The sequence below is a fragment of the Penaeus chinensis genome, chromosome 20 (assembly GCF_019202785.1).
Source record: "Penaeus chinensis breed Huanghai No. 1 chromosome 20, ASM1920278v2, whole genome shotgun sequence".
NCBI classification, from domain to species: Eukaryota; Metazoa; Arthropoda; class Malacostraca; order Decapoda; family Penaeidae; genus Penaeus; species Penaeus chinensis.
In genome coordinates this window covers 4,136,349-4,154,877 of record NC_061838.1, presented here as the reverse complement: position 1 = coordinate 4,154,877, position 18,529 = coordinate 4,136,349, and the positions used below count along the sequence as shown (strand labels likewise).

The 18,529-nt window shown below is 35.5% G+C and overlaps 1 protein-coding gene across 3 annotated transcripts; it reads right to left on the bottom strand.

The window, feature by feature from the left end:
• Window positions 1-1,089: 1,089 nt before the first annotated feature.
• On the bottom strand, window positions 1,090-14,224 carry LOC125035978 (SAP domain-containing ribonucleoprotein-like). Of its 3 annotated transcripts, none has more exons than XM_047628305.1 (8): window positions 14,172-14,224; window positions 7,951-8,047; window positions 7,160-7,317; window positions 5,282-5,509; window positions 4,972-5,112; window positions 4,402-4,485; window positions 3,913-4,004; window positions 1,090-3,214 (listed from the first exon to the last, which is right to left on the bottom strand). In XM_047628305.1, the coding sequence occupies exons 1-8, from the start codon at window positions 14,202-14,204 to the stop codon at window positions 3,106-3,108; spliced, it is 942 nt and encodes a 313-aa protein (XP_047484261.1). In that variant the 5' UTR covers window positions 14,205-14,224; the 3' UTR covers window positions 1,090-3,105. The 3 variants fall into 3 exon arrangements, with proteins under 3 accessions (XP_047484261.1, XP_047484262.1, XP_047484263.1); XM_047628306.1 differs by having other exon boundaries at window positions 4,414-4,485; XM_047628307.1 differs by having other exon boundaries at window positions 5,282-5,482.
• Between the last annotated feature and the right edge of the window lie 4,305 nt (window positions 14,225-18,529).

Below are 18,529 nucleotides of genomic sequence, written 5' to 3'. Positions count from 1 at the left end.
TTTGCAAGAGGAGATGGAGAAGAGGCTGTTGGGAGGGAGGGAGGGATGTATTCTGAAGGTTGAGTAATAACCAGTGGTTGACCAGAGAAGTTATTTCAGATAGGCTAGCTGATAATGGGGCAAGCCTCAGTGCCCCTAATGAGGGTACAAAATATTCATTATTGGCCATGGTGAGTCCGAAATATGTGAGAAAGACTGTCTATGCCTCAGGGTCCTCATGAGGGGTAAAGGCTAAACAACAAACCAAGGGTATACCTTGTTCATAACTGCCTGAGGCTGTTTAGGACTGACAAAGTCAGCCTTTCATCCATTCAGCATAGCCCTTATATCTTAGGAAGTGGGCAGAAGGGGTTGGAGAAAAGAAGGAAAAGGAGAGGGGAGAAGAAGAGGCCATACAAACTTTGTTGGCTCAAGGGCTGAGGCCCAAGGTTGGGGGTGATACCCCGTCATTGGCCCTCGGCTCCCTTCTCCTATGACCAATACCATAACAATGGGTATAGGATTTGGGATAACTGTCAGGCAACATTTTGTACTAAGAGTGGATCCAAATTTGAAATTGTTAAGGGTATACTGAAATTGTTAATTGTATGGGTGCTTGGGGGGGAGGATGGATTTGAAATCTGAAAATTTGTAGATTCATTACCACTCTCCTGAAAAGGGCCGAGTTAACCCATGCACATCAGATGACATCTTTTCTTGCCATGACGTATTGAGTCTATATGTTGTATGGCAAGTATTGTTGTCACATGTGGTCAAAACTGCTCTATGTCAGACACACTAACCTTGACATAGATCTTAGAATTATTAAGAGTCTGGTCTTTATAAAGAATAAGTTAAAATTAGAATTTCATTATTCGAAAATCTATAGGATAATTCTAGAGGCACAGACTTTCTAATTTTTGAAAATATGCATATAAGAACTCACTTGCTATATTGAAAACATATGAGTTGACCTGACCAGTTCATGAGGTACTGTATTCTAAAAGTGACTGTTAGAACTATGAAATACCATAGAGTAGAGCTGAAGATATTACCATTGATGACTAAAGAAAATCAATTTTTTTTTCAAAGGTAAAAGAAAGACAAAAATATTCATGTCATTATTATTAAAAAAGAAATGCTTTCAATGCAGTGGTAAAGGTACATAATCACAAATGGTACAGAAAATGTGTGGTTAGTATTCTTGTAATATTTCTAGTATTTTACCTCAAAAAGTAAAGATATGAATGTGCTTAATTTTACTATAAAAATTTACACATAAAAACAACCTCTACATATACAGAGTTTACAAAAGCTAAAAAAAAAAAAGAAAAGAAAAAAGGTTATAAACATGTGATGATAATGTCTTGTTTTTTTTTTTTGTCTTGTTTTTGTTCAGAAAATATAGTCTAAACGGAAAAACAAAGAAAAGCAGAAAACAGAATAAAAAACAAAAATTACAAAATAAATATATAGACAACTAAAGAAAATTGTCAATCCTAACTTCTATCTGTAATCAATTTGCACAATAATTTTTCCTCATGCAATGCACCAAACCCATTTCAGCTTTTAAACAGTTTTGAATCCTTATGATGACCAGTTTAATTAACAATTACCAAAACAAGTAACTTAAATCAATCCTTTCCATGTGCTAAATCCATTTAACACCAAAATTACTTTCTCTTTGGGCAAACTGCATATAACAAGGATTAATCATCATTACAAATAAAGGTCTTCAAGAAACACAGACAGTTAGCATTATCAAAAATGGATGTAAAAGCAACCACACATACAAATTGTTGTTACTTCGCCCACAAAAGCAACTTATTATGATTTCAGTTCTTAAAAATGAGATCATCAGGTACTATATTTGTATATAACAGCCCTACTGAGGCATATATTACTAAATCTGATCAATCAAATCATTTGTTATTGGGCTACAGTGACCTATGAAAAGAAATTATACAGTAACAAATCAGAACAAAACAAAAATTGTAAGCAACAAAAAGTAAATGAAAGTATTGACTACAATATAAATAAGATTATGCAGTAATGGAAAGAAATCAGAGAGAAATGCTACCCTGCACCCATTTCATCATCTACTGACAACAGACAGAAAATTATGCTTGTGATTCATGGCTATCCAAAGAGAGGAGAAAAGAAAAACAGAAAAAAAAAAAAAAATATATCTGATAAACTGCTATATAACAAAAGACAGAATTTACAGAGTAAACCAAAAGTCACAGAAGATAAGCTTGTAAAACAGTACTGATAAATAAATGTTTTTAATAAAATAATACTCTTAAAATTACTACAAACAAGATAATTACAAGAAAATGTCATTGGAGAAAATGGGAAAAAGCAGAATATCAAAAGACCAGAAAATGTTATAAAAGTTTATTACTTATGCAATTTACATTTAAATAATGCATCTCCATCACTTTATCTATCTGGATTCTTAATACCTGTAAGACAATAAAAATGGCATCTTCCTAAACATCAATGATATCTCCAAAGTGTGTCCTTACTACATTTAATATCTATAAAATTATAAAATACTCAAGAAAAGAAAGAAAAATTACACACGACTAATTTTGACCACCTACACTCCTTGCAAGCAGATCGTGCTAACAGTGAACATTAAAAATTTCTTTTTAGAAAGTACTTTTTTGTACTGAAGTTAAGCCAGTGGTACTCAAGATTACTGCAATGTTCTAGAAACATTCTAAACTATATACTTGAGCATTCCAACTCATTGACAATCTTGCTCTTGAATGTGGACACAAAAGGCCTCTATCGAAGTGAACATCTTCCGTCCCACTAATTTACTGTATATGCCTTGTTTTCCCTTCAACTGGCCCAGGGCTTTTCTTGTGATGTCTTATATGTTATCAACTGCATTTTTCCCATAATCTTCTTTCAATTAACATTTGCAGTAAGCTGTTCTGTGGCTTCACTGATGGCTACAACTTTTCAGACATATTTGATATCTGATCATGATCTATTATGCAACAGATATGAATCCCCTTCTTTGGCTTGATGCAATCAGAATGTTTTCATTTGCTGGTTTTGAGCCCAATAAGTGTACAATGAAACTCATCTGAGTGGACCGTCACATGGGTGTCATCACTGTGTGCCAAATCTCTCTGCGCGCTTCTTCTTGATTTCATCTTCTGAGGAGGAGGATGCGGTAAATCTTGCTGCTCTTGCAGCCTTAGCATCATCTGGGCTGGTTCTGCAAACAAATCTAATCTCAGGAAACACAATAAAGAAACACAGATGTTGGAATAGTACTGATCAAACTGTGAATGTGAAAAGGGGCTTTGTTGCTGGTAATGGATTGAATAACTATACACAGAGATGGAGAATGCAAACAGGCCAAAGTAAAGCTAGTATATAGACATTAGCATATTGGTATATGACATAAGGAAAATTTCAACTCTGTACTGTGAACTTAATGTTCGTAGCATTACATAAATATTGCAAATCATGTATGCCATTTTCCACTCAATTCTGTTATCATAGATTAGAGGTTCATTCCTCTTAATCTGTAAGACTGAGAGACTTGGTGAACACAATGGAATTTGTACTTTTGAAAAAGATGTAAAGCTATCTGAAGTTTCAAGCAGATGAACAGCTAATTTTATAAGTAAAAATGGTATCAGAAATAAATTAGCAGCTTCTCTGACCAACTGAAGTGCTTTGATAATCATAATATACATTTTTATTACCATTAGTACAATAGTTTTATTACCGTAAGTACTGTTTCTCATACACTGTCTATCAAACTATCACATATTAACAGCAAGCATCAGTCAAGAGTTTATTTCTAAAGATATCACTGACATGCAGGACAAGTCTTGGAAGCTGGATTCCTTTATTTTCTTTTAGAGACCAAGAAGAAATGTGTAAAAGTATATATTTCATACTCACATGGCTACTTTTTCTGTCCCAGCTGGCTTTGTTTCAGTTCCTCCAGCAGCAAATCTCTCTTGCCTTTGCTTCATTTTCTCCAATTCCGAAACCTGGATTATGAATATAAAAAAAAGAGGGTTGGAAAGGATGGAAAAAATCGAAATGCAGGGGTCTGCTCAACCCATCCAGATGACAGACACTGGGGTATAGCAGTGGATGTGCCAATATTTCATGAGTATGGGTAAACAGCTTTTCAAAATAAAATCATGAGAGAAGTTTGCATTCCGTGGATAGCATGAAGAGGTTAGCCGAGTTGGGTTATGAGTACATGGAGAAGGTGTGGGGAGCTACTGAAGCAGACAGGTGGGACGTGGTCAGGGTATATCAAGCCCAGTGTCTGCCAACCAAATGTCTACCCATGAAGAGCTAAACACTAATATGGATGAATGATTCACTTAAGGTAAGTTCAAAGAAAAGTATAACATACTTATACCAGATTTAACATACATTACAGGTTACCTTTGTGAGTGACTTGGAGGTTACTTCTCCAAATCGCTTGGCACGTGCTTTCAACTTCTCAATGTCTGTCCCCTGTAAGTAGAAAGTAATAATATACTATTATCCCAATGGCGACGGGTCACGCCTATAGGCGTCATAACAATACGCCCGAAATGTGGCGTGCGGCTGTCCACCGCGGCAGCGCGCCAAAGCACCCTGAGGCAATGATTCGGCTTGATGTACCGAATTCACGCGCTCAGAGTCGGCGCGTTGCTGCGGTTCGCCAGATCGTAGTTTTTTTTAATTTTCTATACCCGTCGCCAATGGGTTAACATCAAACAAATACCCATGACAACCTGAAATATTCAGCCAGAATTATAGGTGAAATGTAAAATCAGATATATTTGCTAATTTGCAATCACCATCTGTACTCTGCATAAATGCTTCTACCCTCAATTCATTCTAAGGTCACTTGTGCAGAAAAGCCAAAAGCAGTTTCCTTTATTCAAACAATATAATTATATAACTATATTATTATCACATTCACTTATTTACCTCACCATATGGGAACTACCTTACCCCTGTTTCCATAGACAGCTTGGCAGGTTTCTTGTTGACAGCTGTTGTAGTGCTGTTACCAGCAAAGCGTTCTGCCCGAGCCTGTTTTCTGGCTTCTTCGTTCAACGGAATGCCAAATCTTTCAGCTCTTGCCTCAATATGCTGATGTAAAAGGAAGGAAAAACTATAAACCTTAAAGCTGAAGTTGTTGGAGCACATCAGTTTGTAAACAGAGGACAAAAGAGATACGAGATCCTGACAACACACCATATTCACAGAAGCTGGATCGGAATCAATAAAAACAACAACACAAAAGCCGAGAAACACTCACAGTCTTGTTCTCAGTGGAGCTCAGTCTGATGAGCTTCTTGGAAGGCACGCCATCCTCTTGACCCTCACTCTGGCTTTCGGGTGAAGTGTTTTCCTTGGAGGCCTCTGTGGGAGGGGGGGTGGTTGGGGCTGTGGGCACTGGAGGCTCAGATCGCTTCAGGCTGATTTTCTTCTTTTCTGGCTGTTCAAGCATTGTGGACACCTGGTTGAGATCAGTTGAATTCAGTTCCTAATGAGATAAAGGTGTAATTACAAACAACTGTTTAAATATGATGAATTACACGACATGCTGAAGTAAAAATATCAGGTATGTGAGATACCCTTTCAATCTTAGAGAATTACTCCATCAACACTGAAGCCCTTGGATCCAGGCACTTCGCTGACCGCACATGGCCCAAAATCCGGGCATTAATCATACTTGAGCAGGCATCCTAACAGGTGTGGCTTGTAAAACCAGCGCACATGAACACTCATGTGCGGTGAGAAGACAATTTGTTATTTGTTTCATTCTTTTTATTTTTTGTAATATTCAATTTTCTGTATTACTTGTTCTGCCACTAACACCAGGCTGAAACTCACTTATCAATGGAAATAATTACCACTGAGATTAATCACCCTTCAAAAGTTTTGTGCACTCGTGGAGTCATTTCCGCCACCCGCCTTTCAGCCAAAATTCTTTTTTTAACGGCGAGTTCCCCTCGTTTCACCCTCAGCTAAATCTTTCCATGACAGCATGTTCCCGTCACCTGCACCTCAAGCTAAACCTTTTCATGAGGCGATGGTTACATCATCTGGATCATAGAGGTTAAGAACTTTCTCTTTTTAGCAACCACAATTTATTTGCAAGTGCATTTCATTTTATTTTATGATTATTTTTTCCTCTTCTTTAAGACCTGGTGGATAATTTTCATGATGTGAAATACTTATACGTATAACCTATCAAATCAAATTTCAATTCAATCTAGTTGATGGGACTATCAAGTCATGAAAAAAATATGGTTGAGTGCCAAGCGAAGGGAATATGCCACCATGAAAATATTTGGCTGAGGGCTAGGATGATGGGAACTTGTCATGATGAAAAATTTGGCTAAAGGCCAGAGTAAAGAGAATAAAAGGAATGAGTGCACAAAGTTCAGGGAGAAAGATAAGACTCAGTAGAGACTTAGGAAGGAAAACTTGTATTATTTCCACCTGTATATGAGGCTGAATGTATCACCCATGATCAATGGCTGGAAGAGCTCCGGCATGCTCGAGATCCAATTCCTGCTTGCCATGACTGGCACCACTGGGTGTGTTACAGAAAATTCAGTATCACGAAAATATTTTCAAAATATTACTTATTGTTAGTATCACTGCAGTTATAGACTATCTAGAGAGATGATATGAACTCTGCAGAAGTCTGTAAAATGCATTCTTGATGTAGCATATAAAATGACAAATATAGACTTTGTTAAATGTGAAAAATGCAAAAAACCCTCATGCAGATGATAAAAACATTGCAAAGAGGAAGCAAGGATTCATCGAGTGGGCTGGGACTAAAGCCACACACCAAGGAGAGTCAGCACTCAAGTAAGCCTAATGCTCAGATTTCAGGACACGTGTGGGAACGGAGGCACCTGCATCCAACAGGCTAAAGAAATAACATTCATAGATATGACAGGCAACTGAGCTCTTGATTCCAAAGCCATATACCTACAAACCTGAGGAAGTGAGACACTCTGAATCTAGAATCTTGTGCAGAGATAAGAATATCTTATCAAAAGCTGCATATGGCACTAATTTTTGATAACACAGTTGGACAGATACAAGTATAAGCATTAACAAAAAGAACGACAATCCATACTGACACTTTAACAAAAAACCAATGTAGTCTACTTACATCTCGGACACTGATGTTGACTCCCAAAGCTGCTGCCTCCTCCTGGGGGGTCAGCTTTCCAATATCTACAGCATCCATATCATCATCACCTCCGAGGATCTCTTCTTCATCAAATTCTTCGTCCTCTCCATCTACTGTGCCCAGTGGAACATTTCCATCTGTGAAGCAAGTGCAAGTGTAAAGCAGGAGTGTTTGATCACAAAAACTTGACCTATAATTTTATGAATCTACTCTTACCACATATAAAACAACAGACAGATATTCATTTCATTAAAGAAATACAGTATAACAAAATAAACAAACAGTTAACCCATTGCCAATGGGTGATTTCCCAATACGCAAGCCCTCTCTCCTGGGCTGTATTCATAGTGGCCCGGGCCCTGTTGCCAGGGGCTTGTATTGTCACCCTAGTGTGCGCAACATGACTGTACATGCCCCCGGAAAACAGGACCGGCGCACCATGGCACGTATGCATGTGCCACCTGTAATATAGTCCAAGCATGCCATAGCATACCACCCGGCAGGAAAGGGTTAAATACGAATAAATATCTCTCTCTATCTCTCTCTCTCTCTCTCTCTCTCTCTCTCTCTCTCTCTCTCTCTCTCTCTCTCTCTCTCTCTCTTTCTCTCTTTCTCTCTTTCTCTCTCTCTCTCTCTCTCTCTCTCTCTCTCTCTCTCTCTCTCTCTCTCTCTCTCTCTCTCTCTCTCTCTCTCTCTCTCTCTCTCAATTACGTAGAAGGATACCATATAGCATAGCCTAGATCAGTCCATTCACAAACCCCACAACTTACCAGCTTCTAGAGCTTCTTGTAGCCTCTCCACCAGCTCATTTTTGTTGCCTGTCACGGGTAAACCTCTCGCCTTCAACTCCTTCTTCAGGTCAGCGACCTAGAGAAAAGCAAGATAAATAATGTTTCTCACACTCCAATGTAGAAGTAAAAAAGAAAGAACAGAAGAAAATAAGAAAGAAAAAAAAGAGATAAAGTTGCCAGGATTGCAAGAAAACATGCCACGTCTATTGTTTCTTTTCATTTATTGATAGTCTTTACACGCAGATGGCTCCACAAGTGCTTAATCACCAAAGTATCCATTATGAGTCTTCCCTAGCTCACCTATTTACCCTTCTTGATTTTTGGAAAGCTGCTTTCTTATTTTCTGTTGCAATTAGTATTGTTAAGAACATTGAAATAATCATAACACCAAAAACAATAAAAACACTGAAATCAATAGCATTAGGAAACTCAAGAAAAGGGGAAATCAGCTGAGGACACAGAGGCTTACAAATTGGCTCCTTGGTGGCTGAGCACTTGTGGGGCCATCAATGTGCAAACAAAATTCGCAAAAGAAAAGGACAGTAACCAGTGTGATTAGTCAGGACCGATGGGTTATGAAAAAAAAGAAAAAAAAAAGAAGAAGAAGAAGAAATGAGCACTTAACCATGATTTATAAAAAAAAAAAAAAAAAGGAATTTTGTTCCTTTAACAAAATAATTGCAAAGGCAAATTTAATGCTGGCTATGCTACATGTTAGATCACACATAAATATTAATTGATATTGGTGTATATCTTTTGGGAAGAGGATGTATATAAAGAAATTCAGATAACTCTATGTTCACAGAAAAATAAAAATAATTTAGGTATCCAAATGTTTGAGAATACACTGATGCATGATCTTTAGTAGACCATGCAAATTGTGGCATTATGAGAGAATGTCTGGAATTATTTTATTATTGCAATGGTTACAGCTTACCTGTCCAATTGCAGTGATTAATCTATCACAGAAATGGTATGACAATTTTTTTTTAACATTCTCTTTAGAAGTATAATATCAAGTAGGGGGTTATGTGATCATTCCTATGAATACAAATCACACAAAGTGAACAGTCTGGATGAGATGATAAAATCTTTATACAGCTTACTTTTTTCCTCACTGACCAAAACCTCCTCTTCTCAAAAAATGTCTAATACACAACAGGGAGAGCATGCAAATGAAAAATTAAGCCTTAGCCCCAATTAGAAGATTATGTGCGCATCACAACACTGACACAAATCTGTCCACTCTTCCCATGTGCACTCGGATCACACAAAGAGAGAAAAGGTGCTACTATAATGTGATGTTAACCAAGACTTTTAGCCAGCTGACCTTATGCTCCAGATTTCAAGTCCTATGGCTATATTCCTATCACTTTTGTTAAATACAACTCAATTCATGTAATACTGTTGTAATATAAAATAAAGTATTTATCTATATCTATCCACCTATATCTATATATAATTATATACAAAGATATATGAAGATCCTGAATATTTTGCTCTACATTAACATCAATGATATGTATTTCTTAAATTGTATTTCATTGATATACTTGGCATATCATCTATAAATGTAGACAAATAAATTCCCATAATTTTTTATGAGCATCTTTCAGTCTCTATGTGACAGAAACACCTCACTGCCAATAGTTCCTGGCTCGAATTCCTGGAAGTATTATTTTGGCAGTAATGATGGTATACATTACATATAACAATCTTGCTTTTCAGTAAAATGCTCATTAAATAAATTGGAAAAACATTTATCAATATTCTTTTCTATCTTTACTTATTGTTCTATGAAATGTATATTTAAAGTAAGAGTAATAATTTAAAAGATTTGCGTGTGCAGGATAATGGTGATAGCAGTTTTAATGGGCTCTTTTCAGCCTCTATATATCTATTCATGGTCCAGAAAGACCCTACAAACATGGCCCTGATAATAAATGAGGGTATGGAGGATGCCAGGGAAATTGCAGATAAAAAAATTAATAATAATACTAATAATAAAAAATAAATCATCAGCAAAACCAAATTAAATAATACTGTACACCTACTGAAGGGGGCTGCATCCCCGGCAACCCCCAACCCCTGCCTGGAAGACAAGCAAACTCCATGGAACTAATTCTAAAGGGGGCTTTCCACTAACTTATTTTAAGATGTGTGTGTGATGTAATAAATGGGTCACAGCCCCTTGCATCAACAAAAACATTCAAAACACACTGCTAGGGAACAATTTCACAGAGAGTTGGTCCTGGGGACATATTGACACCACCATTCTTGGGGGAGATGGCAACAGGACCAGTAATGGAAGGAAACACGTACACCATGTAGAGAACATCAGGATCTGACACTAGATGGTATGCTATCATATGTTGATCATGTGTGTGCCGTTTCATCTACAGAGTCGTCAGACCAATAGGAACAAGAGTTTCCCCTCCTCCTTTGAGGTCCACAATTGGAATGACATGGGTCTGCTTGTAGACATGTGGCCACATTTCTAGAAGATGTCAAGATGGCTCAGTGTGAGGGTGGGTGTTCTTGGGTGCTTTGTGATTTCATGCATGTTAAGGGCAGTAGCCATGAGGCACTGCTTGAGCTCTGCTAGTCATGTCTATTCCATAGAAAAAAAAATAGCCCTCTGCACCATACATCTGTATCTGAAACTCACAGGTTAGTGTAACCCCTTTGTTTGTCTTCCAGAGGTTTGGGAGGCAGTGGGTTGCAGGAGACAAAATCACCTTTATTTGATAATGTGCTGGCCTTCATTACCTTTACATTTTACCCTGCAATTTCTATGTTAACCTACATGCCCTCCCCTACTATCAGGGTAATGTTTGTGGGGTCTAAGGTGGATTAACAGCCACAAGTCCAGCATTGTAATAACAGGTGGAGAGTAGTGTGTGAGAAGAATACATCAGTACCACCATAGTCATGCTCCACTGTGCACAAGTGTTTGGAAAAATTACCAATACAAGTACGGCTTTGGTAATTTCACAGTAAGGCCATGAGTCACCAGTGAAAATTACTTTGGTATCAATAGCTTGCATCTGGCACATACTATCCATATATAATAACTACAACAGCACAGCATAAAGAATCTGTTAGCAGTGAGGCAACTGGTAACAAACCACCATCTTGCAAATCCTTGTAAAACAGAACTTGTACACTTTGCTGGTAATTATCATCAAATTTGGTAACAGACCAAGCCTTATCTAGCCAAAACATATGTGATGGAAGTTTGCTTAAGCTTGCCAGAGTGCTGTAGGCACACAGACCCTGGTGATCAGTTAAAGACGTGATTCCTTTATGGTTATCAGCTAACACTGTTATTTGCATGATATTAGCATAAATTACAATTCTAAACAGTATCTTCTCCGGCAGATTTTATACTCTCCCTAATACATTACATTTGTTTTGTTTTTCTAACTAAAATTCTAAACAGTGCATATCAAATGCACTGATGCCAAATAAGTTGGCAATTTTTTCTACAGAATTACCATAATCTTTAGACAGCCACATTCTAGAACTTTTATTCTCCTAAAATGCATCAAAACTTAATCTATATCACTGTCTATTCTCTAAGCTATTAGAACATTTTTTGTAACTATCAAAACCCATTTGAAACTTGCTTTGATCTGCATTAGTGCTGCTACTTGACATATAAACACCAACAATCTGAACAAAGAATGGTTGTTCGTGATAAGGAAGGAATGTGCTGTTATTACATTCTCCAGAGGCAGAATAATTAGGAACAATTTAATAGTAAAACAGGAAATGTACCCAATAACAGCATATGCCAGACACAGTACTTGACAGGGGACAGCAGAGAATTATAAATTCACCCTTAAGAGCTTTGTTAAATGATAGGTGTAGCTTCTAAATTTTGTGCTACCACAAGGCTTATAAACCAAGATCATATATTATTGCAAGATTGAGTAGGTAAAGTTTTCTTACTTGATCATAAACACCAAGGTGGCTGACACATTCCAGTTTGCCAGATTACGTGTGATAGGGGTTTGCTAGCCTTTTTGGAGTGTCGACAAGTATGGAAGCCAAACTGATTAGCACAAGACTTGTGGCAAATGCGAAATGCCAAAAGGACTAAACTATACAGCTGAATATAAGCGTGACACAGACATGCATGAAATAATGAGGCCTCAGAACTATTTTTCCGCCTAAAATCTTGCAATGGTATCCAGTCATTGTGGTGCAAAGGCTGCATGATAAAAAGTATACAAATCATGACTGGTCTCAGATACTGGTGGAATAACATACATGGCAAGATGGAAAATTTCATCAAGGCATGAAATACATGCCATGGGAAGGTCATCGTTTGAATAATTGTTGACTCAACCAGACAAATTATCATCAAATAAGAAACCAATCCAAGCTCTATCTTAAAATAATATACAGAGGTGGAGGAATGTTGGCTTTGCCGAAGTTCTAAAGGTGCATCATTTGTTATTGTGGCCCTAATGCATTGGAAGTCAAACAATATACATATCAGTATAGATTGCAGATAAATTTAAAATGAATTTGAAAAAAGGGGGAGCTTTGTGGGTATCTGAGAAACATGTGCAACTCTTACTGTCTCACACAACACAGAACATCAAGTTAACTTACTTTGCTACACTTCACTATCCATAAACTTCACAGATTGTGGAATAAGAGAACCTCTTATTCTGAGACACTTTACATCTGTGGAATTTCAGTCACAAACTGTATATAAAAAAGATTTAAAATACTATCATAAAAGAAAAAAAGAAAAGAAAAGAAAAGAAAAGAAAAGAAAAGAAAAGAAAAGAAAAGAAAAAAGAAAAGAAAAATCAATCAATCAATCATATGTCAGTGGGCTTTTGTCTAAAAAATTAGAGCTCTTTTAGAAGAGCCAATTTATCATTAACTAAGGATGCATATGTGGTGGATGCGTGTTGACCTTTACCAAAGTGCCAGAGACAATTGGTTGACACCTGCATCACTTTCAGGTTTAGGTAAATCTTTTAAAGTTCACCACACTCACTTATGTAGTAATTCTAATGTTTTCCCTTCTTTATATGAATGAGTTTCAAATTATTCTGACCTTCATTTCTGTAAAATAAATCACTCATTTTTGAGGTAAGTTATGGTAGGCCTATTTCAAAACCAAGTGATTCCTCACACCTTGGCCAAGATGTTAATTTCCTCCCCTTGGGTAGACCCCGAAGGGCAACTTAGATTATTTAATTAATTTTGTGACTTGAAGTTGGGGACTTAATCTCTGGTCACTGCCTTTGTACTGTAAATAATTACCGATATGGAAAAAATACACACACTGATATGTGATACAATATACGCAAGTAAAGAATAACATGAGACATTATAAAACTAGGTGGGCATCTGGGGGCAAGGCATCTGGGGTTACGAAGGTTTTTGGTTCATACGGCAAAGTCTGTATATTTCCCAGGAGTGGCGGGAGCAACAGGGACTCAAGAGCAGTGAGGTCAACTCGTAAACAAATACCAACACTTTCATTAACATCATTTGCAATGAATAATAACAAAAGATTAATGTATAATATAATGCAAATGATTAAAACAAGGAATAATACAATACTTGGGTGAAAAGCTGTGCGAACCTAAAACACTAACTAAAATAACTGACCAAACATCTGGCAACATCAACAACCTCTCCCTTGAGCCCGACAAAACCACAAAACTTCCTCTCACTGCGGTTTTCACTGAGCTCAGAACACACACACCCTTCTCTCACACTTCCAGGACACAAGGGGGATAGAGACCTCCCTCCCAAAAGGAAAGTAGGAGCGAAAAGGGGACGAGAGAAAAAGCGGAAAGCTGCAGTCCTCGCCACCCGTGGCCCAAAAGCACTAGCGACTCTGTCTTCTCGAGGCTCACCTATACCTTCTCGTCAAGCCTGGTGTTGAAAAGCCTCCTCGAGACACCTCCCCCAAGAGGACCAACGCCGCCACGAGGTCTAAAAGCCCCTGTGAGTCTGGCACCGCGTCTGGCACTGCGCCACGACGGGTCTGAAAAGCGGCAAACTCGGCTCCCTCCACCATTGACCTTCTTCCTCGCCCTATATTAACCCTCTCACCTTCAATTTTCCTTTTCCGTTTTACTCACCGGGCTCTTCGCCTTCTTAGAAAGTTGCTCGAGATAGAGAGAAGGGGCAAATGGTGACGCTACGGGTAATTAATTTCGTACCTTCATTTTTGAGATTTGAGAAGCGTCGTCCATGTTTGTTTCCTGCAGGGAGCGTGAATGTAAACTTGTCAACGTTGGAAGGCATTTTATTCCTTTATAAAATTTCGCGGAAATATTAGAGTAAAAGAATATAATCGTATACGTAAATATTTATTTTGTTATTTTGTACGTAAAAGGCAATAAACACGCGTATACAGGAAATATTTTACTAGTCAATCCAGAAAATTCGATCTAACCTTTAGTATTTGACAAACATTAAATAAATGTGATTTAGATAATTTGAAGAATAAATAGCATTCATAATATTTAAAAACAAATAGAAATATCTTGCATGTAACAGCAATATCTTTATATACATGATGCTTGCAGTATCAAGTGAAACTACGAACAAGTTTTCGAAGAGATTAACATCCGCATTGCATTCATAAATGAAAATTTAAATGATAACTTGTAGAATGAATAATGCTAATAATTATAAGTTGTTGATGATGATAGTGATTGTTGTCGTGGTTTTTATGATTATTTTATCATTATTGTTGCTTTTAGTATTATTGTCATCATCACTGTTACTGTTATTATCATTATCATTATGATAGCAATTATCTTTATTATTATTATCATTACTATCATTATTACATTATTATCGTTATCACCATTATCACCATTGTTATCATCATTATCATTGCGGTTGCAGTTAATGATAATAATAATGATAATGATAATAATAACGATAACAATAGTAATAATAATAATAATAATAATAATAATAATAATAATAATAATAATAATATTAATAGTAATAATAATAATAATGATAATAATAATAAAAATAATATTAATAATAATGATGATGATAATAGTGATGATGATGATTATGATAATAATAATGATAATGATAATAACAATAACAATAATGATAATAAAGATAATAATAATAATAATAATAACAATAATGATAATAATGATAATAATAATGATCTAATAATAATAATAATCATAATCATAATAATAAAAACAATAACAATAATGATAATAATAATAATAATATTAATAATAGTAATAATAATAATAATAATAATAATAATGATGATTATGATAATAATAATAATAATAATAATAATAATAATAAAAATAATAATAATAATAATAATAATAATAATATGATAATAATAAGAGCAATAATAATGCTAATAATGACAATGATAATATCAATGATAATAATAATGATAATAAGCAAGATGATGATATTAATGATGTTAACAATAATAATTATAACAATAATGATATTGACAATAACGATATTGCTAATGACAATAATAATCACAATATTAAAGATAGCATTACAGATAGTAGTAAGGATGATAATGAAAATGATAATGGTAATGGGAATGATAATAATAACAATAATGAGATTAATGATAATGATAATAATAGTAACAACAGTGATGATAGTAAATATAACGATAACAACAATAATGATAATAATGCCAATATTGATAATGATAATAATAATGGTAATAATGAAAAAAATATTGAAAATTATAATGGTAATAATAAAAGATAATGATGATAATGACGATGATAATAATAAGAAGAATATTAAAAACAACAATCAGAATATGAATAAATATAATAATGATACTACTACTACTACGTGGACTTCTGCTAATGATGATAATACTAATGATAATAGTAAATATAGTGATGATGACTATGATGCTAATAATAATGATAACAATATTGATAATAATGATGTTAATGATGAGAATGATAAAAATCATAAAGATGATAATAAAAATGTTAATAATAATAATAATAATAATAATAATAATAATAATGATAATCATAATATTGATAATAATCAACATCATCATATTAATGATAATAATGATATATTATCAATGATAATAATAATAACCGTAATAATAATGATAATAATAGTAATCATAATAATAATGATAATAATAGTAATGCTGATAATAATAATGATAGTAATAATAATAATAATAATAATAATAATAATAATAATAAAAGTAATGATAATAACAATAATAGTAATAATGATAATAATAGTAATCATAATAATAATGAAAATAATAGTAATGCTGATAATAATAATGATAGTAATAATAACAATAATAATAATAATAATAATAATAATAATAATAATGATAATAATAATAATAATAATAAAAATAATAACAGTAATGATAATAACAATAATAATAACAACAATAATAGTAGCAATAATGACAGTAATAGTAATAACGATGATAATACAAAATAAGAAGAATGATGGCCTCAAGAAAACAGCATAGTTATGAAATGCTGCCACCAGAGTGAGCCAAGACTGAAAGGATATCGGAAGAGAAGGCATAGATGTTGGATAGAAGGGGAAATGTTCTAAGTAACTGAGCAGATGCTAATAGACCAGAAAATAAGATAACACGGTGAAGAAAAAATGGCTCTCCGATCTCGAACTTGAAGAGATTCGAAGAAACGTAGAGGACTAACATTAAGGATTAATGAAGATGAAGAGGTCGATGTTGATGAAGAAAACAGTTTAAATGACGCAGAGATGGGACTAATCGAGCGACTGAAAAACATCTAGCAGTCAGAGAGTGAGATTACTATGTTAGAGAGGAGTAGAAGACTGCAATCTGCGGTCCCAAAAGTTGATACCTTGTCAGGGAAAATGAAAACAAACAACATCACGGATACAAATAATCTCATATATGCAGGTGCAGTTTTAGTCAGCGAGTTGCTTAGGATTAAAGAAGCCTAATTGGAATGCCAAAAGAGAACGAAGGTGGGAAAGAGGACTTGAAGAGCGAGTGAAGGAGGTGAACAAAGGTCTTTGTCGGGTGAATACGTTGACTGAAAAGAAGAAAATTAAACATAAGCACAAGAACTGTCTGCAAAATAAATATAAGATTACACAGAAGGGACTGTGAAGGAAGAAATGTTACAAAGGATAAAGGTTATCACAGAGAAGATATAACGATTTCACGATCGGATAAACCAATATCAACAGAATAGGATGCTTCGGAATAATCAAGGACAATTTTACCAACAGTTGAACCGTGGTGGGCAACATGAAGCAAATGATGTTCCAGATGCAGAAGCAGCGAAGGAGTTTTGGGAAGGAACTTCCAAGGGGATACATTATCTCCTTTGCTGTTTGTAATAGCGCTGGATCCCTTGACCCACATATTGAGGAAGTCGAGGGCAGGATACGAATTTTCTCAGAGGGGAGGGAAGGTTAACCATCTTTTATTTATAGATGACCCTAAAGTTGTATGTGAAGGATGAAAAATCATTTGACTCCTTAATTCAAACAGTTCGGATTTTCAGCACAGATATTGGAATGGAGTTTGGAATAGAAAAGTGTACCATGTTAGCGTCGAAAAAAGGAAAGGTACTTACATCAAATAGGATTAAGTTACCAGACGAGTCTGTGAATAAGTCAGTAAAGGATGGAGCAAGCTACAGATATTTGGGAATGCTTCAAGCAGATCAGATAAGACACCAGGAAATGAAAGATAAAATTACGATAGAGTACAAGAGAAGGGTACAGAAAATTTTAGAAGCAAAGCTAAATGGAGGGAATCTCACAAAAGGCATCAAATCTTGGGCAGTATCGTGCTGCGGGAAATAGAAGAGGGAAATAGAATAATTAATCCTTGCAGCACAAGAACAAGCAGTCCGTACAAATGTGATCAAAGCGAAAATTGATAAGACTCAGGAGCAAAGTAAATGTAGAATGTGCGGAGAAAAGGACGAAACAGTGAACCACGTAATAAGTGAGTGTAGCAAGATGGCACAGACAGAATACAAGAGACTGTGTTGGTAGGAGGGTGCATGGGAATGTTTGTAAAAAAGAATAGTAACGAAGTGAATGATAAATGGTATCAACACAAGATAGAGAACAACAGATGTAAGATTTTCTGTTTTTTTTTTTTTTTTTTTTTTTTTCCCCGCTGCAGATAGACCATGTTATCCAAGCAAAGCGTCCTGATATGATAGTCATTGATAAGAAGGCAAACGAGGCTCAAGTAATAGACTTTGCTATCCCATATGACAGCAGAGCGGACAGTTAAGAGACAGAGCAGATAGAGAAGTACCAAGATCTCGTACGAGAACCGAAGAAGCTGTGGGGTATGAAGATAGTGGTCCTTCCTATAGTATTAAGGGCACTTGGAAATACCCCAAAGACGCTACAGAAGAGAATGAAGGGCATTGGCACTGAGATCAGAATTGGTGAACTGCAGAAAACAGTTATCCTGCATACACCAAGGTTCCTTAGAAAGGTACTTGAGGTTTGAGCAGTCTTGTTTACATCAAACCATATAATAATG